Source organism: Pinus tabuliformis, chromosome 7, assembly GCF_031772625.1.
Source record: "Pinus tabuliformis cultivar Carrire ecotype Pingquan chromosome 7, CPIR1, whole genome shotgun sequence".
Lineage (NCBI taxonomy): Eukaryota > Viridiplantae > Streptophyta > Pinopsida > Pinales > Pinaceae > Pinus > Pinus tabuliformis.
In genome coordinates, this window is record NC_142293.1 from 1730313918 (window position 1) to 1730339578 (window position 25661).

The 25661-nt window shown below is 33.7% G+C and overlaps 1 protein-coding gene across 1 annotated transcript; it reads left to right on the forward strand.

The window, feature by feature from the left end:
- Positions 1-22805: 22805 nt before the first annotated feature.
- LOC149255253 (protein EDS1-like) lies at positions 22806-24375 on the forward strand. The gene is made up of 4 exons (XM_089454992.1): positions 22806-22825; positions 23090-23399; positions 23599-23880; positions 23986-24375. Exons 1-4 carry the CDS (start codon positions 22806-22808, stop codon positions 24373-24375), a joined length of 1002 nt encoding a protein of 333 aa, XP_089311118.1.
- The last annotated feature ends 1286 nt before the right edge of the window (positions 24376-25661 follow it).

The window sequence follows — 25661 nt, forward strand, 5'->3', positions numbered from 1 at the left end:
GTAAAAAGTTTGATAGTAAGTTCATGAATCGATGACTATAAGGTCATTGGCATCATCATAATCATTGTCATCATCTTCATTATCTTCATCATCACCACCACCATCATCATCATTGCATTATCATCATAATCACCATTCATGTCGTCATCATCATCATCATCATCATGATTATGGACATTGTCATGAATTTTTCATAATTATAGGTATCGTAAGAAATATCATAAACCCAAAATATGTTACAAGTGCTAGAAAAGGGTTGTTAGGACACATGATATATGCAAGAGAAATAACAACTCTATTTTTGAGAGATGATCAATGATCATCATCATTACTACCATTATCATCGTCATTATAATTTTCATCATGCCCATTATCATAATTAATGTAATTTCTATCATCATTGTTGTCATCATCGTCATGGACATCATCATCATAATTCATGCCATTATTGTTGTTGATGATGACCAAGATGAAAATAATGATAATGATGATTAGATGATGATGACTTGGAAGGAAATGCCAAAGATAATGATTATGATTATGACCATGACAACATTTAAAATTTAGGAATATTGGTCAAGGTAATTAGCATCGTCATCATTATTGTCATCATCATCATTTTCATTGTAACCCCCATCATCTTTATCATCATTGTCATTATCATCATAATCACAATTCATGTCATCGTCATCATATTTATTATCATCATCATCATAATTATTGGCATTGTCATCAGTTGTTCATAATTGTCAATGTCATAAGAAATATCATTAATGAAAAAAATATGATGAGCGTTGGGAAAGGGATGCAAAAGTGAACAGAAAAAATGGGGGCAACAATAGACATAAAATTGGATGAAGAGTGGACACAACATAATTATATGGAAAACAAGACAGAAAAATTAACACAAAAGTGGATGAAAAATAGATGAATTAGTTGGACACAAAATAGGATGCAAACGTGGATACAAAAGTGGAAGAAAACATGGGTGTAATAGTAGGCATAAAACTTAACATGAATTGTGGTGAAACAAATGTGGATACAACAACGAACGCAAAAAAAATACACAAACTTGGATGAAAAAAGGAGGAAAACTTGGATGCAAAAAGGGATGTAAACATGGACCAAACATGGGTGCAATAGTGGACACAAAATTAGATGCAAAATTGGACACATCAGAAGTGGATGCAAAGTAGATGCAAAATGGGATGCAAAAAACATAAACAATATTTGATGAAAATTTGGGCACAAAATAGGATGCAAATGTAGATGCAAAAGTGGAAGCAAGTGTGGGTTTCAACGATAGGCACAAGATATGGTACAAATTGTAGCACAAAAAAATTGGACGAGAAAGTGGATATAGTAACAGACACAAAAAAAGATGCAAACTTAGTTGCAAGACAAGATGCAATAAGAGATGTAAAAGTGGATTCAAACATGGTTGAAACAGGAGAAAGAAAATTTGATGAAAAATATGGATGTAATGGAAATAGATGCAAAACAAGATACAAAATGAGACGCAAAACACAACACAAAAGTTGATGCAAAAATAGATGCAATATTTGATGCAAAAGAGGATGCAAAGATGCATGCAAAATTGGAAGAAAACGTGGGTACAACAGCAAGTGCAAAACATAGCACAAATCGTGGCACAACAAAAGTAGATGTAATGATAGATGCAAAAATATAAGAAAATAAAGATGCAAAAGAACATGTAAAAAAGGATGCAAAAGTGGGTGTAAAAATGGGTGCAACAATGGATGCAAATGTTGATGCAAAAGTAGATGCAATATGAGACAAAAGACCTGATGGAAATCTTGTTGCAAAAGTGGATACAAAAAGGGATGAAAAAATAGATGTAAAAGTCGATGAAAACCTAGATGTATATGAGGATGCAATCATGGATGCAAAATTAGAAGGAAAAATGGGTGCAAAGGGAGGTGCCAAACTAGGTGAAAATTATGGCACAAGAAAATTGGATGCAATAGTGGACACAATAACAAATGAAAAAGAGGATGTAAATATGCATGAAAAAAAATATGCAAATTTGGATGAAACAAAAGTAGATGCAAAAATAGACACAAACCTCAATGCAAAACTTGGTGCAAAGGGGATGTAAAAATGGATGCAAAAAATAATTTAAAAAATGATGCAAAAGAGGATGCAAGAGATGATGCAAAATTTGATGCAAGTGTAGGTGAAAAAATTGGATGTAAAAGTTGGTGAAACAAAATTAGGTGCCAAACTGGATACGAAACATGGTGCAAAGGATGGCACAAAACTTGGCATAAAACCTGGTGTAAAACCTGGTGCAGAACCTATTATAATACCTGGTGCTAAATTTTATGTAAGACTTAGTTCAAAACTTGGTGCAAACTTTGCATCACGTTTTTCACCATATTTGATAAATGGACACAAATAGCACCAAAAATGGGCTCTAGATGCATAAAAGGAAGCAAAAAGGGACGTTAATCACAGGGTTTTGTTGTAGTGAAACCTCAATTTTCTTTAACCTTTGATATCATTGCACCTTTTAAAAGAAAAACAATGATCATCACTACTGTAATCAACATATATGCGATTTCATTTTGTCTGTCAAGGAAAAACCCGTGATAGTCGAGAAAGAAAAAGATAAAAGCAAAAAAAAATCTTCAAGAGCAGCACAAATTAAGAACCTTCAAGCAATTACCAGAAAGTGAAAATAGTTACAGATAAGTAAAGAAGTCTGGGATTGGATGGTTGGTCAAGCTCCTCACAAAAAAAAGGTGAAGGATTGGATAGCAAGGATCATAGGCTCCCCAACGGAGTCACCATTTTGTTGTCTAGCTAAATCCTCTCTGTGCATAGAGATGATCCTCTAGCCCAATGAGTGGGTCTAGCAACTGAAGTGACAATCTACTAGACACTTTCCTAAATTGCAATTGAAAAGAGAGACGAAGAAGATGGCCTACCTCGTTCTAATGCTATCTCGATCTCCTTTGTTGAAGACCTTGAATCACTTGCGTCACGGGCTCGTTCCTGCTACTCTTAGCATTTATGCACCTACATAAGAGATCAAGACAGAACTAGGCATGCAAATACAAATAGCATATTCAAAAGAAACTTACTTAATTGATTAAGGAATGTTAAGCTAAATGATACTTGAACATACACATTTAGGGAAAATGAACAAGCAGTTGTATATTGATAGAAAATAAGGGGAAGCATACAACCAAGCCTTGATGTTGATAGGCTTTGCTTGAATGAATATACAAGTCCAAGCGAAGCTCTCCAAACACTCCTTCTCCAAGCCAAATGAATAGCATATAGGCACAATGTTAGCATAAGGGTGAAAATAGACATAGACCAACCATTTGGGAATGCAAGAGGATGAATATATAGGCTGGGAAAGGGAGTTAGGATCTCTCCAAAGATAGGATTAGGCCCTTATCTCAAGGAGGTAGCTCATAGGGATAAGACCAACTGGCCAAGTTGGGAGAATTCGACCTCATCTATGCCAAACAACCTCCAACTTGCCATTATGTAAGCTTCTAGATCACGATGCTTCTCATCCTCTTTGGGAAAGTTGCCCTTTTTGGATCATCGCGGGTATACCAGTGAACTGAGCGATTCCATCACGGGCCAAGTATAGTGCAATAGATGATCATCGCAGCTTTTAGTCTCATAAGCATGATGATTCTCAAATTAGGGTTTTGGAGCTATTTCTTTCAGGGAAAGCTCAAAGCATTTTCCAATCAATATCTTAGGAAGGATCTGAGCTACATATATGAATGAGTACACTGCATAATGGTCATGTTTTGAGCACTTTGGGGTATGTCACAGGGAAGTGCAGGAGGTGTAACATAGTTACGATCAAACGAGAAAATGAACTGGTACCCATTTTTTTGAGGTAGAAAAAAATCACCCGATTTTGAAAAGTGGTGATGCCAGAATACACTTTTTTTTTAGCATATTTTTAGCACTTTAAATTTTCTTATGTATCAAGTATGAACATTTTTTTTAAAACGTTAGTGATTTTCATCTTGATTTTGAAAAGTGTTGATGCAGCATCAACACATTTTTTTAAAGAGTTTATTTTTGACACTTTAAATTTTTTTATGTAGCAAGTATGAACACTTTTTTTAAATGTTAGTGATTTTCATCTTGATTTTGAAAAGGGTTGATGCAGCATCAACCCTTTTTGTTTAGAAGGCTTATTTTTTACACTTTAAATTTTCTAATGTATTAAGTGTGGATATTTTTTTTAAATGTTTGTGATTTTCATGTTGGTAATAAAACATAAAAAAAAAATTAAAATACATGACCAAAAAAACTCAAAAAAAAATAAAAAAAACTAAAAAAACACCCATAAAAATGTAAAAATAAAACAAAATTAAATTGTAAAATAAAAAAAATTAAAAAATAAATAAATAAAAAGGAAAATATTTCAAAAAACATAAAATTTAAAGAAAAAATTTCAATATTAATAAAAAAAAAATACATCCATAACAATTTTTTTAAGTTAAAAAAATTAAATTACAACCACATAATAATAATTAAAAAAAATCCTAAACAAAATGAAAAAAAAAAATGAAATAAATAAATAAATATATATATATATATATATATATATATATATATATATATATATATATATATATATTAAAAATAATAATGATAATGAAAATTATAAAATTAAAATTAAAATAATTAAAACAAAAAATGAAAAAAAAAAAATTGAAAAATTAAAAATACAAAATATTAAAAATAAAATAAAATAAAAAATATTTAAATTAAAAAACAAATCAAAACCAAACAATTAAAAATAAATAAAAAATATATTTCAAACAAAAAAATTTAAAACGAAAAAAAGTTTAAAAAATAAAAATAAAAAACAAAAGTTAAAAAAAAAAAACAATAAATTATAAAAAGAATTAATAAATAATAAATAAAAAACAAACTTTTGACACCCCCGGGTGGAATTAGCTGCAGGCATGGGCGGGGAGGCAGCTGCATGTAGCCCGCCTCCACGCCCGTGCCCGTGGCTAACCCCGCCCCGCCTTGGGAGTTCTAAAATTTGTTTTTTTATTTATTATTATTATTATTATTATTTGTTTTTTTTAATGCTTTTTTTAAATTGTTTTTTATTTAAATTTTTAATTGTTTGTTTTGATTTTTATTTTTATTTTTTTTAATTGTTCTTTTTTTTAATTCAATTTAAATTTTAAGTATGTATTTTTTTATTTATTTAAAAAAATTGTTTTTTTTAAATGTTTTTATTTTTATTTTTATTTTGTTAAATTAATTTTTTTTTGTTTTTTGTTTTCGCTTTTTTTTTTTAAACTTATTTTATTTATTTTTTATTTCTATTTTTATTTTTTGTCTAATTTTTCATATTTATAAGTTAATTTTATGTTATTTTTTACATTTTTTAGTTTTTTTGTCCTTTTTTTTATATTTGATTTTTTGTCCTGTTTTAAAGTTTTTTTTAATGCTTTATTTCTTGTTATTATTATTTTTTTTTCCTATATTTGAGCTTTTAGTGTTTTTGTATTATTTTGTTTTTTTTTTGTTGTTTTTAATTTTTTATAATATTTTATTTTTTTCTTTTGGTATTATTTTTTGCGTTTTTTAATTGTGTTTTTTTCAATATTTGAATTTTCTTTTCTTTTTTAATTATTTTTTGTGTTTTTTAATTTTTGTTTTAGTTTTTTTCCAATATTTAAAATTTGCGTTCTTTTTATTATTTTTTTTTGGCTCTTTTTCATTGTTTTTTCTTTTAATCAATTTATAAAAAAAAACAAATTATTTTGTATTAATTTTTTGTGTTTTTTTATTGTTTTTATTTTTTTCAATAGTTGAATTTTTGTTTTCTTTTGTATTTCTCATTTTTATTTTACATTTATTTTTTATTTTGGTTTTTCTTTTCATTTTTTCCTAACAATGTTATCCCATTATGGGCAATTTGATAGTTGATTTTGAAATTTTCGTTATAATGAACCGATTCTGCCCCCACAATGTATCAATTTCATGGTTGGTCTTTAAGTTTTCATTACAAAGGGTCGAGTTCACCTACACCGCGTGTCAATTTGATGGTTGATTTATAAATTTTTGTTGCAATGTATCGAGTTGTCTTAGGCTAAGATTTTAAAATCGGTATACATTTAGCATCTAAAAAATGAATTACTCTTGGGTGTTCATTTTTAAAGTTTTTTGTCATAAAAAAATTTAATAATGTCATGCTTGAAATATTTTGAAAACTTGAGATTTTTTTGTAGTCATAATCTTTGGTTTTAATTTCATGGTTAAAAAATTCTAGATTTTAATGTTCTAAGTCATGATATTTTATCTTCAATGCTATGGTCGAAAACAGTTACAATTTCAAGGTTTTTTGAGTCAAGATACTTTATCTTTAACAACATGGATGGAAATAGTTGGCATTATCAGGATTCGAGACATGACATTTTATCTTTAACATCATGTACGAGAATTCTTGGAATTTTATAGTTTTTCAAAATCCGGATATTTTCTCTTTAACACCTTTGCTAAAACATTTCAAAATTGTAACCCGATTTTTTTTTGTTATTCCAGAATAAACAAAATTTTTTAAGGTGTTTTTTTCATCCATTTTTCAAAAAAAAATTGGTTTGTACTTCCATTTAAAAAAAATGTTCAAAATTTACCCTAAAAAAAACATCGAATAAACAATTTTCATTTTTGGGTTGTTTTTTAATGTTTTTTTGGGGTTTCTGGGCTCGAGTACCCATTTTGAGGTAATAGTTCCCATTTCATCCGTAACTATGCTGTGTGACAAAATACTATGTAACACACACTATCTCTCCTCTCTCTCTCTCTCTCTCTCTCTCTCTACCCTCCAATCCTCTCTCTTCCCCCATCACTCTCTTCCTCTCTCTCAAGTCATGTCTCTCATCCTTCCTCTCTCTCCCTTCCTCTCCTACCTCCCTCTCTCCTTCTCTCTCCTTCTCTCCCCCCTTCTCTCCATCTCTCCTTCTTTGTCTCTTTATCTCACCCCTAAGCATACAAACTGTCTCTCCATCTCTTCCTTGTCACTCCCTCTCTCTCTCCACTACTTACTTTCTATGTCTTTCTTCTTTCCTCCCTCTCTCCCCCTCCAACTCCATCTTTCTATCCCTCCCTCTCTCCTCCTCTCTCTCAAGTCATATCTCTCCCTTTCTCTCCTACCTCCCTCTCTCTTCCCCCATCTCTCACTCTCTCTCTCTCCTCTCATTGTCTCCCTCCCTCTCTCCTTCTCTCTCTCCCCCCTCCATCTTTGTGTCTCCCTCTCCCTCTCTTACCCTTCTCTACCTCTCTCACTCCTCTCCCTCTCTCTCTTCATTCCTCCTCTCCCCTCTCCTTCAATTTATCTCCATCTCTCCCTTGTCACTCCCCCTATCTCTCCACCTCTATCACTCTATGTCTTTGTTCTTCCCTCCCATATATATCTAGAATTAATATATATCATGATATATTAATATATATTATAATATAACAAATTTAATATTGTATTAATCCAAATTTATTAAATTTAATAATATTAATATTATAATAAATTAATATAAATATTAGGTTTAATAATATTATTATTATTAATCTTTCAATATCCCTCGATCGGGGTGTAGCAAAGAAGAGGAGGTGGGCCAACGGAGATGGGAAGTGGAGATGTCATATGTCGTCCACACGAGTGTAAGGACAAAGATCTCTTCTGGATGTGGAGGAAGAGGACAATGGGAATGGCAGGTGGAAGGATAAGGCAGGGAGGGAGCAAGCCCCAAGAGGAGGCAAGTGGAGCCAAGAAGGGAAGACAATTAGGAAGGTAGGGGAGCCAGTGGGAGAGCGGGAAGAATGATGCCAGCAAGTGGAAAGATAATGGAGAAGGACTCATGGCAGGAGCAGCCGAAGGCATGCGTGATTTAATGAGAGCCAGAGTGGGAAGGGACAGAGGGCCATCATTCTGAGGTGAAGGAATGAGGAAAAGGGCGGCAAGTAAATTCGATGGACAGGTGGTAGGTACATTGAAGGGTAGAAGGGAAAGGGAGGTAAAATAAATGGTAGAGAGCTAGTTGTTAGTTACATGTAGAAGGCGAGAATGAGAGTAGGAGCAGAGAAAGGTGGTGGACGTAGGACGAAGATGTAGACCGGGGAAAGCAGCGACGCCAACTCTGGTAGACGGTATGTTCTTCTCCATTTCCTAAACCACAAAAGTATAGTTATGTCAAATTCAATAGTCTTTGGGAAAGAGACCGGGAAAGGTATGGACTCTAAAAGAGTTGAAACCAGGATCTCCTGGAACACCACCTGGGTCGAGAGTGAGGACGAAAGAGTGAGAGAAGCAAGAATCAAAACTTTGGCCCTGAAGAAGGTGTATAGAGAGAAGGGAGGAAGCCGAGGAGAGAAGAGTGAACCTGGCAAGGGAGTTGGTTTGAGGAATTCCGCTCCAGCCAGGTGGCTCCTGAGGCTCGGAAGAGATGTCGTAGGTAACTGGAATAGAGAGGAATCCACCCTAGAGACCCCAGGAGATGAGACAAGAGATAGCGCGGCCCCTGAGAAACCCACTTGGAATTTCCTGAGAAAAATCGAGAGGAAAACCAGAGTTTCAATTAGAGAAAAGAATGTAGAGAAGAGCAAGAAGGGAATGAAATTACCTTGTGCAGTCCAGAACAGGGACATGGTCCTCCCATGTAGTTCTCTCGATAGGCTTTCTATAGTTAAAATACCTCGCGGTGTCCAAAATAGGGGCACAGTCCCCCTTAGTGGTTTCCCCGAGAGGATGCCTATGGTGAACCTTCCGGGTGAAGGCCAACAAAGTGAGACGAACCTGAGAAAAGAAGAATTGAGGGTCAGCAAAGAGCAAAACCAAGAGATGGCAGGGGGGAAGCTGAGGGGTAATATAAGAAAACTCAAGTCGTCTGGTCTGGAGCGAGATATCAAGCATGGCTCAATTAAATGTAAAATTGATTGGTTTTTATACCAACATAATATTGATACTCTTCATGGTAATGTTTTAGGTTTAATCATAATCTTCGTCCAGTACAGTGTGAAGGCAAGCAAGAACACAGAGGAAAGCGAACGGGGAGAAGGAAACGACAACCGTGACAACGACAGAATGGGAAGAGATGGAAAAGAAGTGACTAAGAAGGGCAATAGAGGTACAGGTAAAAAGACAGTCGGGGGGGTGGGAAGCTCCAGTAGAGAACAACGCAAGAGAGGGAGAAAGACAGGATAGGAGCATATGAAGACCCTCATTGATGCGTACATGGCAGGGAACCCACCTGAGGTCAGAGCCCAAATAGCGGGTTGGGAGTGAGAATTAAATGACAGTATTACCAACCAAGATATTCCCATGGAAGAATGGGAAGACATGGTTCAAGACCCGGGCAACACCCGCAGCCGACACACCCTCTTCAGACAAACGATCCAGCAATACTGGGTCATGAAGAATGTAGTGGCCTGGGCCATGACTCTCAACAAAGAACAGGAAGAAAACAAAGGTCCGAAGGCACAGGAGGACACCAAAGAGAAAGATCCCATCATAGCAGAGCTACTCAGGGAGATAGCAGCAATTTAAATACAAACATACCAAAACAACCTGGCACTGGGAAGGATTGAACAAACTCTGTAGGATATGAAGAGAAGTGAGATGTCAGGTTCCAGTGCTAAAGCCCCAGCCCCCGTGATTTCCTCGGACGAGGAGTAAAACAACGATCCAGATAAATTTTGTTTCTGTTTCATGACGATTAGCTTTTATTTTTCAAAGTTGATTTGCAGTATAGATAAAATAGACAATGTTGTTAGGTTGATAGAGAAAGACTTATACAAATTTTGGACAGCTTTTAATGCTGACAGGTGGCCAACCTGGTTTCCTATGAGCAGGTTGAGGCCACCTGGAACAAATGGGAAACCCTGATTTTTGCTAGTTAATACAAATAGTGAAAGTACTACCAAGTTTACAAAAAAAATTTATTAATCTTTCAATATTAATATGAGGGTTAATAATGATTTTTTGCATGGTATTAATAATAATATGTCCCATAATATTTGGCCCATAGGCTTCACCTATATAAAACCTCATTTTTGAGTGTTCCTAAATATAAATTGGATTTTGGAGTAGATATAAAAAAAATAAAAATTATTTACCATACTTCTAGTTTATTTATATTTTTATTTATTTACCATACCTCTTTTATTTACCATGGTATTTGGCCCATAGGCTTGGTATATAATTAAATGTTGATTTCTATTCCTATTTGATATATTTTTATTTATTTACCATACCTCTTTATACCTTTTTTATAAATATGGTATTTGGCTCATGGTATTAAAATGGTATTTTACCCATAGGCTTCACCTAAATAAAACCTCTTTTTGAGTTTTTGTAAATATAAAGAGGTATGGTAAATAAATAATTTTAATAAATGAATTAACTAATTTATTTATTAATTAATAAACCTTTATATATAAATTTATCCTAGTTTATCCCGTAATATCTCATAGTATTAATATGAATTTATATATATTTTATTTATTTTTAAAAGAAAATAATACATATTTGGTTACATATAAATAGGCTTAGTAATCAAATTAACTAATTAGTTATTTAATTAATAAACAAAAAAATATCCTATGCCCTATAATATTATGAGTTTATTTAGTTTTATATTATTAATAAAGAAAAAGAGGATAATAAATTACTAGGTTTATAGCTCTTAGTTCATAAAAATTTCAATTAATTACAAGTAGATATATTTAGTTAAATGTGAATTTAAATGAAAATAAATAGATCTAACAAATTAACTAATTAATTAATGAATTAACTAAATTTTCCTTAACTCTTCGAGTGAAATATAGTTGTTGCCCATTGGTTGTTGCCCATTCAATTGCAGTCATTTCCTTTTATCAATAGTAGTTGTTTCTTTCTAACCGTTTGAATGATCGGTCTCTCTATTTAACTTGTTGCCTTATGTGGTCTTCATCCTATTTAATTTGTTGCCTTATGTGGTCTTCATCTTGTCCTGATGATGAACCACACTTGCTATGGATCACGGAAGCCTCAATTCAATAATAAAGAGGTATATGGAGTGAATATAAAAAGATCTTTTATTTATTTACCATAACTCTAGTTTATTTATATTTATATTTATTTACCATGCCTCTAGAGTAAATATAAAAAGAGGTTTTATTTATTTACGATACCTCCAGTTTATTTATATGTATTATATGTATATTTATTGAAATCACAAGCTTGATGTGTAACACCTGCACAATCTAAGTGCCCTAGGGGTTTTTAAGGTGCTAAATCCATATATAGAGTCAAAAAACCAGTTTAAATCAAGATTTCACCTCAAACACATCAATATGTAAATGCATCTAATATTAATATAATCATTTTAAATATGCTAACTCTGATCATTTTAATTTTAAATTTTCTTAATTAGATGATAAATATTGTTAATAACTTTAATGATAAAATAAAAAGTTTGAATGCAAAGGGACAATGTAATATTGTTAAATGATAGAAAATGTGAATAATAAGAATGTGGTCAACTACAAATAGTCTTAATTGTGATCAATCTCAAACTATTTTCTTCTATTATTCTTTTTTACACCCTTGTTAGTTTTGTCATCTTTTCATATTGATTATTATTCTTATTGTCAGCATTGTTAGTTTTGTCATCTTTTCATATTGATTATATGAAATTGACAGTTGAAATCGTAAACCATTTAAATTTTTAGCTCAAGTTGTTGTAGTAAACATCATACCTTGTCTCTCTTGCTATCTAATATTAATAAGTTGAATTACTATAACACAAAAATCAATGTACATTGCCAATAATTTTTTGTGCTTACACTGAAATCAATGCACATTGTTAATCCAATCACTTTAAAATTAATGTACCAGCATACATCCAATTACACCAAATCAGAAATCAACATCTACACTGAAATAGGCTTCACCTAAATAAAACCAAAGTAGTCAAAGCAATAGACAGGACAATGCAGGGGAAAGTCTGGAGAAAGATCAGGGGGAGAGACTTGAAAGGAGCGAGGCTCCCAGTGCCTCTCGGCCTCCGGAAACTACTGTCTCGAGGATTCGGGAAGAGATGGATAGTGACACGCGCCCCCTGATGAGGCACCCAAGTGAGGAAGATGTTGGACATGAGGATGCATGGAAGGATAACGTCTGTCCGGTGGTGGAGGAACCTCAACATGAGGACGATGCATTTTAAGGCCATCTGGGCCTTCTCCTTTTTTGTTTTTTGGATGACTAAAATGATCAAGCTCAAGCGGTTTTGGACGCAGCTCGGGTCGGCTATCTTCAGACAGGCAGACTTAATTTTCTCTATGTTGCTTAGTAATGTAAAACTCTTCCGGATTTTTGAGCATTGTAATGGTCTCTGGAATTTTGAGCAATGTAATAGTCTCTGGAATTTTGAGCAATGTAATGGTCTCGTGCTCTGGTCATATGCTCTTGACAGACGGTTTTCTCCTCCTCTTCATGTTTCCTTGGTTAATTCCTGGTGGCAATATCTGTTCTCTTGCTTATGTATCTGGTTCTTCCCTCACAAGGGATAGTTTATGTTGTTTTGAGTGCCATCGGAGGATGATTCCCGAGGCCTCGCCCCCTTGTATTTTTACTTTGTTTTACAGTTAATAGAATTAGCATTTGCCGAGAAAAAAAAAATATACACAAATCAAAGGCTAAGATTTATCTTTAAAGTAATTATGCTATTTTTGGCGTTTTAATTACATTGATAAATTAATATATATATATATATATATATGTGTGTGTGTGTGTGAACAAATGTAGTGGGGTTATATTTTCATGATTAAGAATCGTTTTTCATGTTTTTTTAAATATATATGTTTAACTTAAATATTAATTTTTTATAATCAATAATAATAATAATTTAAAACAAAGCTATAATTTACTTAGTTTTTATGATATATTTTTTTTTTTTTAGCAATATGAGATATACCATGAAATAAGTGTTTAGACGCTTATATGCATTGATGCCTATAACCAAACTGACAAAAATATTTTAATAAATGAACATTGACATATTTCATTTATGATATTAAAACTTTTTTTGTTCTCAATATTTTTTTTTCCAAAAATCATGTGTCAACTCCATATTGAGAAAGGGAAGAATTCCACATCTTAATATCATGTGCCAATAAAAGGTGTCTCTTTTGATTTTTTTTCTATTAATATCTTTTTAAATGTCACATGTCAACTTCATATTGAGCACAAATGGAATTACACGTCATCTTTATTTTAAGTTTAATGAAATGTTTTATTTACGGCTGACATTGATTTTTTTTTGTTATTAATATGTTTTCAATTGTCACATGTCAACTTCATATTGAGCGCAAATGGAATTGTACATTATCCTTATTTTAAATTGTCGAAATCACATTTCCACACAATAATTTCTTTTTTTTTACTTTCAATTACTTTATATAGATATAAATATAATAATTATTAAAATATTTTAATTAAATAGACATTGAAATATTTTATTTGAAATTACATTAAAAAAATTGCTATCAATTTTTTTCCTAAAGGAAAAAATCATTATCCTTGCAATTTAATAAAATATATGATTAATATTTTTCCTAAATATTATGTGTGAAGGGAAAAAAATCATTATCCTTACAATTTAATAAAAACATGTGATTAATATTTTTCCTAAATATTATGTGTGAAGGGAAAAAATCATTATCCTTGCAATTTAATTAAAAAATGGGATTAATATTTTTTCATAAATATTATGTGTGAGGGAAAAAAATCATTATCCTTACAATTTAATAAAAAATGTGATTAATATTTTTCCTAAATATTATTTGTCAATTTAGGAATGCAAAAAATTATTTTTTATAATTTAATAAAAAAATGCGATTAAATTTATTAATTTAAATGCGTTGGGTCATTCACCATTATTGACATTATTAACTTTTTTTTTTGCATAGTGTACTTCTTATTCAATTACTATGTTGCTTTCATAGGGGTCTAACTAGCATTTGCACCTAATGTTGCAAAGGAAACGCCATAAGGCATAGTGTATGGAAGAATATTGAAATGTGAATGGGCTTTTGTGGGCTTTTTTGAAAGCAAGGGTCGAGTTTTAATTTGAGGAAGCCATGCCGAAAACTGTTTTTGGGGGTTAAAGTGGCTACGAAATGGAATGCAAGTAGGCATAAATATCCATTGAACTTGTTTAGAGACCTTTGTTTGTATTTGGTAAAAATTGCGTAGTTGAATGTGAAGGTAAACGAATGAATTCACGTGAACAACAACCGAGTATCTATATTGATTTGGATAGGGTTATTTAAGAAATCATTATTCAAACGGGAAATTAAATTAATATGAAGATATATTGAAAACATGTCTTATATTCATTAAAATCAATTGATTTTGTTAACAAAATATGTTAAAACCCATTGACAATGAATTGGTTGTGAAAACATAAACTATCAAAATGGTATTTGATCTTGAAACTTCCTTTTTTAAGTTTCAAATGGAAAATACAAATAGTGAATTGTAACAAAAGAGGTTCAAGAAACAATATAATATTCTAAAGAGCATTGTGCTTGTCATTCCATATTTGAATTTGTATCAAAACATGTCGAAGGAATCGAAGACCTGAAGAAGCAGTAATGGACCTGCAAAATATTTATTTTGTTAGAATTAGTAATATGTAAATCAGTTGTGGAAATTTATTAGTAATACTTTGCAGGTGAGTTGTGTTAAAATGAATTTGGAATGAATGGAAATGAAGTTACCTTTGCCATGAGGATTTATATATTGTTAGTGGAAGATGCATGGTGAATAATGGCATACTGAATACCATTGGAGATTTATGCGTAGTTGGAGACACATATTTTTTGCTTGCCATTCTACTTGTAGTTGCTTAGGTATGCTATTTCTGAGTCTATATGTCCTGTTGCAAAACAAAGAAAATGTTAGAATGAGATGTATAGATAATATAAAGACATTCTAATATTTGCTTAGTGGAAGATGCATGGTGAATAATGGCATACTAAACACTATAGGAGATTTATGCATAGTTGGAGATGCATATTTTTTGCTTGCCATTCTACTTGTAGTTGCTTATGTATGCTATTTCTGAGTCCATATGTCCTGTTGCAAAACAAAGAAAATGTTAGAATGAGATGTATAGATAATATAAAGACATTCTAATATTTGCTTAATTATTAATGTTGATTAAATTTGGTTGTTGTTGAAATATATGAAAAGTATGTTATGAAATAGAATGAGGTAAATAAATGGAGGAAACCTTTTGGCGATGTTAAAATATGGGTTGGAGCAGATTATCTGGAGGCGACATTGAACAGAGAATTTCTTCTGCGTGTTTTCTGTGAGCAACGTTTTTGTTGTCCTTCATTTTACTGTAACAATCGAAACTGAATGTGGGGCTAATCCGGAGATCTTGTAGAGAAGGTACTCTTGAAATTGTTGTGAATGTGAGACCTTGATGTTCTGTTTCTCCTTTTTTTATGGGGTAATGTAAAAGAGTAGTTCTTATGGAAGAGTTCAGATATTTCTTAGGTCAATTTATAAAATTTCATAAGACCAACGAGGAGAGTAAAATCCTCAATTGCACCTGAACATGCGTAGAATTGTCAACAAAGGAATGCCTCATAGGGTTGACCTAAATTTGAAAGGATCTCAATGAACCCAGCCATATGAATATGGAAGTAAAATCTTCAAATGCAGACTCTGCCAAGATGCAGGCCGTCTAATCACTTCCTGCACAAGAAAGGTACAGCAAGTGGAAGGACATTCAGAGCCATAATAGATCTTCCATAGATGGCCTGCTGTGGGATCCAAAAAGTTGGGAGGACGAAAATAAGACCCGGTTAGTTTAGAAGACAACCAAAGGAAAGGAACCAAAATTATAGAAACAACAGCTATAGAGAAGGCCCATGAGGAAGGAAGAAAACTCCTACAGACTCTCGAGTCTCAGCACAGGAGAAGACCACAACTGAGATCGGGAACTAGGAGAAGAAAACCAACCACAGCCGAATTTGTGAAAAAATGAAATGAAGAAGACCACAGAACATCAAGATCCCTTTGCCAAATCCTCGACAGTGAAAAGTGGATACAAAAATCGATTCAAACAAGGAGCAAAAAGCAATGTCTGGTTGGTGGTTTTGTTTTAGCAGAATAGACAGCATCCTCTAACAACAGTAAAGTTAAATTGCCAATCAAACAAGAATAAAGTTTAAATAATCAAGAAAGCATAAGATCCCTTTGCCAAATCCTCGATAGTGGAAAGTGGATACAAAAATCGATTCAAACAAGGAGCAAAAAGCAAGTGGAAGGACATTCAGAGCCATAATAGATCTCTAAATCTTCAATTGCACTTGAACATGCATAGAACTGTCAACAAAGGTATGCCTCATAGGGTTGACCTAAATTTGAAAGGATCTCAATGAACCTAGCCAGATGACTATGGAAGTACAATCTTCAAATGCAGACTCTGCCAAGATCCAGGCCGTCTAATCACTTCCTGCACAAGAAAGGTACAGCAAGTGGAAGGACATTCATAGCCATAATAGATCTTCCATAGATGGCCTGCTGTGGGATCCAAAAAGTTGAGAGGACGAAAATAAGACCTGGTTAATTTAGAAGACAACCAAAAGGAAAGGAAGCAAAATTATAGAAACAACAGCTACAGAGAAGGCCCATGAAGAAGGAAGAAAGCTTCTACAGACTCTCGAGTCTCAACACAGGAGAAGACCACAATTGAGATCAAGAACCAGGAGAAGAAAACCAACCACAGCCGAATTTGTGAAAAAATGAAATGAAGAAGACCACAGAACATCAAGATCCCTTTGCCAAATCCTCGACAGTGGAAAGTGGATACAAAAATCGATTCAAACAAGGAGCAAAAAGCAATGTCAGGTTGGTGGTTTTGTTTTAGCAGAATAGACAACATCCTCTAATAGCAGTAAAGATAAATTGCCAATCAAACAGGAATAAAGTTTAAATAATCAACAAAGCATATATATAACTGAATCAATTCAATTGGGAATTAATTTTGAATCAAAATTATAAGACTCTGTATCTGCTCTGTGGCTAATGTAAAATTCATGGCAGAGGATTTTCTATCATGGTCCATGGATGAAATACTACATTGGTTAAGTTAGAATGATTCCCCTTTAGTACAAAGTATAGACCAGAGATTTAAAATACAATTTAAAAACCTAAATATTAGAGTGTTAAGATACAATGTTAACCCCATTAAGTGTGAAAGGCCACGTCCCCAAATTTTCCCAACTGGTACTGATAACTCCCAACCTTTTTAGAGAACGTAAAGCATCAATTCTTTTTGTTGGGGAAAGAAGCTACCCAATTTTCTTTTTGTTGGGGACAGAAACTACCCAATTTTTGCCCTTGCATGGGAGTGGGAATGTGTTGCATGAAGGATTCTCAAGTAGAAACCAGACAAGAATGCACGAAAATCAACCCTAGGCTAGTTGTGGTAAACTCTCACCAGTTCACAGCTAACCGTAGAAGAGGATCTTATCATGATACTAAATGAAGGATTATGCTTTTAAAAAATCTTAAGTAGCTATGAAAAATATTAATGAGAACACACTTCTACTTTATTCTTCTAAAAATCCTTATCAGGCTAAGCGAATATACTTCTAATTTATGCATTTCAATCAACCATCAACCGACATTACCCTCGGACATATCCTAGCTCGATGTGGTGTCCACTGAATGTGCTTTGGCAATGCCAATTCTCCAGCCAATCAAGGATGACATCATGACATTCCAATGTAACGTTTGGGATAGAAGCAAGCCACCGAATCATGATAAATCAATGTACAAATCTAAGTTGTTGTAGAAACTCATGCAGATGTATAGTAGACAATATTTTCCAATGCCATTTGCTTCAGATAGGACCCTTAGAAGCATAAACAATATGCAATTTATTTGTTGTTTAGCATAGGCTCCCTTGTTTTAGTTTTCCTTTTCTAATCTTTGAACTTGACAATAAGGTACAAACCAATTATTGCATTATTCATCATTATTTCTGACTATCGTGGCAACGGAACGAATCACTGATAGAAGTCTGAATTTAGAGAAACCATCTGAACAAATCACTGAAAACAAGTCTCAGCACAGGAGAAGACCACAACTGAGATCAGGAACCAAGAGAAGAAAACCAACCACAGCCGAATTTGGGAAAAAATGAAATGAAGAAGACCACAGAACATCAAGATCCCTTTGCCAAATCCTCGACAGTGAAAAGTGGATACAAAAATCGATTCAAACAAGGAGCAAAAAGCAATGTCTGGTTGGTGGTTTTGTTTTAGCAGAATAGACAGCATCCTCTAACAGCAGTAAAGTTAAATTGCCAATCAAACAGGAATAAAGTTTAAATAATCAAGAAAGCATAAGATCCCTTTGCCAAATCCTCGACAGTGGAAAGTGGATACAAAAATCGATTCAAACAAGGAGCAAAAAGCAATGTCAGGTTGGTGGTTTTGTTTTAGCAGAATAGACAACATCCTCTAATAGCAGTAAAGATAAATTTCCAATCAAACAGGAATAAAGTTTAAATAATCAACAAAGCATATATATAACTGAATCAATTCAATTGGGAATTAATTTTGAATCAAAATTATAAGACTCTGTATCTGCTCTGTGGCTAATGTACAATTCATGGCAGAGTGGACATTCTCTAACAAGGTGGGGACTCTACTGAGCATTCATGTGTAATATCCATTTGATGCTGGGAAAACTTTTCCAAAAAAGGCACTCTTGGAAACTTGGAAACTATTCAGAATGAAAACATAGTACAAATTCATGCATCTTTCTGGCCCATAGGCATACAATCTAGGGCCAATCAAGACTTTTAATAGCCTGGATAAATGAAAAGCAAGATTCCTGAGCTATATAATAATAAATGCAGAATACAATTATGTTGTTGCCCTTTTAGAAAATGTCATATCAGTCGTCATTAAAGTTGGTCTATGCTCCTGAGGGTCAGAGAAAAAAAGCTTGTGTGAGCTTGAAATCTCCCCCATTTTGTTGAACTGGAAATACATATCTTGACTTTCTTCACTGTCCATGTTTTAACATGATTTGACCACAGGATGGTCTGTGTCAACAAGTAGTGAGACAACACCTACAGATTAGAGTGTTAAGGCAGGGGATCTAATATACATAATGCATATAAAAGAAGGAACTGTTTGGTCTGGCTCAAATTATTGCTGAAACCGATTTCATGACCCAAAAAGTATCTAAACAATTCTGAGTTTTCAAACAATTCACACTCAGTGGAAATGACAAAAAGGGTTTCTGTAACGAAAGGACACTCAGTGGAAGTATAAAATGGATAAAACTTACAGGAAATAGATGGTACAAGTGGCTCAAGAGGATTTCAATTTTTTGGATTCGGTTGGTTAGCACCTAATTCAACTATGAACGTATGAGAGATACTTACAATGAAATTATGCTTAATGGTTCAATGCCTCACGCATGTACCCTTTACTATTGGTTGGTACCCCTTGCAAGATTCAAATAATTTTTTACCAATGTTTATCTCAGGTATTATAGACCAACGAGGAGAGTAAAATCTTCAATTGCACTTGAACATGCGTAGAACTATCAACAAAGGTATGCCTCATAGGGTTGACCTCGATTTGAAAGGATCTCAATGAACCCAGCCAGATGACAATGGAAGTACAATCTTCAAATGCAGACTCTGCCAAGATGCAGGTCGTCTAATGACAGGCTGCACAAGAAAGGTACAGCAAGTGGAAGGACATTCAGAGCCATAATAGATCTTCCATAGATGGCTTGCTGTGGGATCCAAAAAGTTGAGAGGACGAAAATAAGACCTGGTTAGATTAGAAGACAACCAAAAGGAAACGAACCAAAATTATAGAAACAACCGATACAGAGAAGGCCCATGAACAAGGAAGAAAACTCCTACAGACTCTCGAGTCTCAGCACAGGAGAAGACCACATTTGAGAACAGGAATGCTTCTTGAGGTTGGTTTGCAGCTCTAAAAGGGGCATTGTCTCAGATGGTGGACTTGGGAGGTGATTTGTTGCTTTTGATGCAAAAAATGAAACATACATAGTCGTTAAGCAAATAGTAAATGTAATATGCAACCACTGATCTATGCACAGTAATGAACCAAAGTTCATGAGACAAAACTTAACAGGTATTGCACATATAGCAACAGTGTCACACACCCATTCTGTCTATGAGCAAGATATCCAAAGGTATCTCTCATCCTTTGTCCAGTTCACAAATATTTTGTCCATATCCATCCTGGCCCATCTCCTTTCCTGCTTCAGAATCCCACATATACATTTCACTTAATTTGGGAGTTTGTTTTTTAAGAAAAGACTCACTCTCTGCCCACAGGATAACAAATATGAGAAAAATAACAAATATTTCTCTTTTTCAATTGGGTACAAACATCAACATGGATGGAAAAAGGAGAAAAATTGTCTATTAGCATTAATCAATTTTTTCACTTTAATGTTGTTTTTCACTGTTTTGGTGTATTGCTATGTAAACCTTACAGTGTAATCTTTGTTCAACTCATATTGCAATTGATATTTATGTGACGTAAGAAGTTTTCATCTGTTCTTGCAAGTAGGATTTAAAAATCATAATAATAGTAGTTGTTAGGTTATAGTGGTAGTAGTTGAAATTAACTCCATGTCACCAAAAAGTAAGAAGTAAGAGACCAACAGATTCTTCTCAATAAAGGAAAAAAGAAATGAACGTTGCCAGATAGGAGGGTTATTAGCAATTCTGTGTTTTCTTCTATAATAAATGGTGTCAGTCCCTATATCTTTTCCTAAAGGTTGAAGTAAAAGATTCTCCTTTCCCCCGAGTTGATTGGGAGGATAATGCAATGGTAGAATGCAGAATTCAAGAACCATCGCTTTTTGGTAAGTGGCTGTTTCGCTTATTGAACAGAGCTTCTGGAAATATTTGTGCATTTAACATGATCTAGAGTACAAGTGAAAATCATGCGTTGTTAGACAATTCTTTCCGGGAAGTTTAAACACGGGTTGATCTGCTGATTTACCGGAAATGCTTTCTTGAAAAGGTCGATTTTACATTCTAAGAAGTTTTTGCTTCTTGAAAACTGAGTCCATAATTGACTGTAAGACACATGGTAGAATTCTTCGAAATCAATTCGAAACACTAAAATTCCATATCCTATTCACTTATTTATAAAACTTTCATATCAATTTAAACAGTAAATGGCACCATTTCATACTTATTTCACTTTAATTTAGTATGTGAGACTTTTTATGGATATAAAAAGCTTTAGAGGATTTACGTCTATTTTCAATTGTAATTTCGTTGAGCAATTTCATTAACCTTTGTAGTATGTACTGTGAACAGTAAATGTTTAATATATCTTTATAAAAATTATAAACTTTTAATTGCATTCATGTTAAACAATAACAATAAATAAAAAAATATGGCTATAGTTAACTCTTAGATGTTCAAGGCTAAACATAAAATCCATGTTAAAAAATGGTCCATCTAAAAAAAGTCATCTCAACAATGACATTTGCATACCTATATTAAACATACGGCCATACTAAAAAAAACCTTGGTGTGGACACCGAAATTTACACATACGACAGAGGTAAACGTCGTTAAGTTACTCCTCTAAGGGATTAAATCGCTTATAATTTTCCAAATATAACATCAAAGCCATTATGGAAATTTTGGATAGAAAATTTAATGGCAACTAAAAGCAATGGATAACTAAATTTATATAGACATAACCCTATGTCAAAATTCTTAAAAATTTCGCCAGAAAACATCAAAACTACGTTAATGATATTTACTCGAAGCAGAAGTACTCCGATGAGATTTAAAGATCACACTAGTTTTTTATAATAACAAAAGTCAGTGCAGGCTTCCCTAGTGACAATGAAAAACACAAGTGCCTAATAAACAGACAGTGCTCTGTGTTTCCCAAGTCTAGAATCAAACATAGGTACCTAAAAAACAGAGAGTTATAGCTCTGTGTTTCTCTTGCCCTATATCAAAAACATCGTCTACAAATTATTAGGTTGATTTTATAATTAGGAAGCTTTCCCCCTTGAACAGTATGGGTATTTACTATTAATCTTCCTGAGGTGTAGGCAGCGGAGAACACTTGTGGTAGTAGTAATGGGAGTTTGATCTTGTCCAGTAATGGCAGATGCAATAATTCTGGTTGTTGATCTGCAGTTTTTGGCAAGCTAAGTGGTTTCAGTTTGATAGACACCTCAGTGATCCTGTTTAGAAGCCCAGTTTGTATATGTAATCTTATATAGTGTTTTTTCATTTTAAATTACCCATCCATCTATTGCAGGCTCTAGGCCCATCATTTACCAGCCAACTTTAGGAGGCTTTCCCCCTTGAACAATACGAGTATTAATCTTCCTGAGGTGTAGGCAGGGGAAGACAGTTGTGGTATGTAATGGGAGTTTGATCCTGTCCATTCATGGCAGATGCAATAATCTGGTTGTTGATCTGTAGTTTTTGGCAAGCTAAGTGATTTCAGTGTGATAGACACCTCAGTTATCCTGTTTAGAAGCTCAGTTTATATATTTAATCTTATATAGTGTTTTTTCATTGTAAAATTACCCATTCATCTATTGCAGGCTCTAGGTCCATCATTTCCCCACTAAGCTTTAGGAGGCTTTCCCCTTGAATAGTATGGGTATTAATCTTCCTGAGGTGTAGGCAGGGGAGGATAGCTTTGGTATTAGTATTGTGAGTTATTCATGTCCAGTAATGGCAGATGCAATAATCTGGTTCTTGATCTACAGTAATTGGCAAGCTAAGTGGTTTCAGTGTGATAGACACCTCAGTTATCCTGTTTAGAAGCCCGGGTTATATATGTAATCTTATATAGTGTTTTTCATTGTCACATTTTTTTATCTTCATCTCAGATAATGAAGGCATCCCTATCTCCTGATTCATAAAAATGTGCAAAATTGTATGCACAGAATTCCAAATTTTGAGGGATCCATACTCGGTTTCCCTTAAGGTGCTAATTTACTCATTTGTTGTTGCAGGTTGACTGTTGGTCAAGAGACTGCAGCTTTTCTGGCTTCATGTGAAATACCGTTGAATGCTTGGGAAGAGTCAGGTCGTGCAAATAATTCAGAGAGTTTTAGTCTGAAGGAGCATGGAGGCATTACATATGTTGTCTTCCCATCTTTTCTCAGAATTGAAAGTTTCATCGATGGAGAGGGGACTATAGAAACAAACAACCAGGTATTCTCGGATTTCCTCAAGGGTTACGATGATAAACCAGCCCAAGTCCATCAGGGAGCTCTTAAGTTGTTCCTGAATATTATGGAGAAAACAGATTTCCAAGCAAAGGTAAAGTGATTTATCTAAATGCACCTGTCAAAAGTAAACTCGATTTCACAACAACAGGGTTTACTTCTGTTATTATAGATGAAATTATTGAAATTCAAAGGGAAAAGTAACATTCGCAACAACAGGGTTTACTTCTATTATTATAGATGAAATTATTGAAATTCAAAGGGAAAAGTAACATTGTGTTGATGTTTTCCAGATCGATCAGTTACAGGCTTCCACTGACTCCCGCCAAAGAAAACTCAAATCCATTATATTTGTGGGTCATTCCTTGGGAGGGGCAGTTGCAACCTTGGCTACACTGTGGTTCCTGGAAGAGAGGATAAGGCAAATCTCTTCCTTTTGTATCACATTTGGTTGCCCTCTGGTCGGAGATGAAAGACTTGTGGAAGCAGTTGGCCGTGAGAATTGGGGAGGCAACTTTTGTCATGTGGTTTCCAAGCATGACATTGTTCCTCGGATGCTCCTTGCACCAATTGAGGCAATTTATGCGCCTTTGACTGCTATTTTTCCCTATTGGGATGGTTAAGTCCCATATTCTTCTATTCAAGACGCTTGTCGGATTCTTCTTAATAATGTCCTGCAGTATACTCCAAGCTATGTGTTTGATTCTCAAAAGTGGTCGGACAAGATCACACAGAGAAGCCCTTATAGACTTGTTGGGACTTACATGTTCTGCTCAAGCCGTGGTGCAGCTTGTATTGAGAATTATGACACCGTTTTGAAGATGCTTCATTTGACAATGCAGAGCCATGAAAAGCCCTGGGATACTACAGAGGAGGACTGCTTTTCAGAGCATATAATGTATGCTTCGGTTTTGAAACATGTCATAGAAAACTCCAAAAATGGGAGAAAATTTGCATTTAATCCTGATTCAGAATTATCTTACGACATGGGAATTTCAGTGCAGTTAGAAGCTACTGCTGTTGGAGCTCAGGTAATACTCGATACTTTTCTTAAAATAACATCTAAATAACAGAGACAGAAACTCTAATGTTTAAGTTTTTTATCTAGTTTTTACATTGATAAACACTGGTAAAATATTTTGAAAAATATTGGTAAAATATATAGTCATTCTTCAAAGAAACCGATCATTTCAGCCCGAATTTTCCCAAAAACAACAGAAACCCCAACGCTTAAACAAGAAACCAGTCCAAAACACAATTCTAGCAGCGGAAATTTAAAGCCCAGCAGAAATTTAAAGCCCAGCAGAAATTTAAAGCCCCCATTAAAGCGGCCATAACGCTCCACCTTCACCTCAATCCTTGAGTATGGCAAGCGCTGGGTGGAAACTGGACATTTGATCCTCACGGTAGCAATTATTAGAATCATCTAACATCAAATCAGATGGACGATAACGATGACAGCAAAGACCACAGGAAAGTTCATCTAAGAGGGAACGCCTTACGGCGTAATTATAAAAAAATAAATTTTTTACCTAATCTTTCTATATAAAAATATATAATTGGTCGATTCTAACTAAGTTATCGGCATGAACAGTCAAACAATCATTCTATAAAGGACAAACAGATTGTGGCAAGATCATGGTCATAAAATGATATTATTTTATGCCGAAATCATTAAAAAATAATTAGTTCCTTTGTTACAGAATCTTTTTGTACAAAAATATTTAATTGATCAATTCTAACTGAGTTAACAGCATAAACAGTCAAACAATCAAACTGTAGAAGACAAACAAAGGATGACTAAGTCCGAGTCTATTTATATAAAAGCATATAATTGGTCAATTCTAACTGAGTTATCACCATCAACAGTTAAACAATCAAACTGTAAAATACAAACAGAGGATGACTAAGTCAGAGTCTTTTTATGTAGAAATATATAGTTGGTCAATTCTAACGATGTTATCAGCTTCAACAGTTAAACAATGACACTGTAAAATACAAACAGAGGATGACTAAGTCAGAGAACCTTAACAACTAAAATCTAGGCAGAGAATGAGGTCCTTGATTATGAAAAAAATAAAAAAGGATGTTAACGACGAATTGCATGAGATGTTATATTGATACAGTACCAGGAAGACAGAATCGCTCAATTGGAATGAAAATCTGAGTAAATTATTGAGTATGCCAATAGGGAAAAAAAGAAAAAGAAAAAGTATATTAGACATGGGGATATATTCAATATCAAGATCACCAAAACTAATAATGGAATGATTTCAGAGATTTTATCTCGACTTCCTTGCATTTAAATAAGAAATATTATACTTTTCAGTATAGATGAATCTCAGTTCTCAATCTA

Coding starts and splice junctions, on each gene's coding strand:
- LOC149255253 (XM_089454992.1), top strand. CDS start 22,806: ATGGCAGATGCAATAATCTG. Junction 22,826..23,089: donor ATGGCAGATGCAATAATCTG/GTTCTTGATCTA, acceptor TTGTTGTTGCAG/GTTGACTGTTGGTCAAGAGA. Junction 23,400..23,598: donor AAACAGATTTCCAAGCAAAG/GTAAAGTGATTT, acceptor GATGTTTTCCAG/ATCGATCAGTTACAGGCTTC.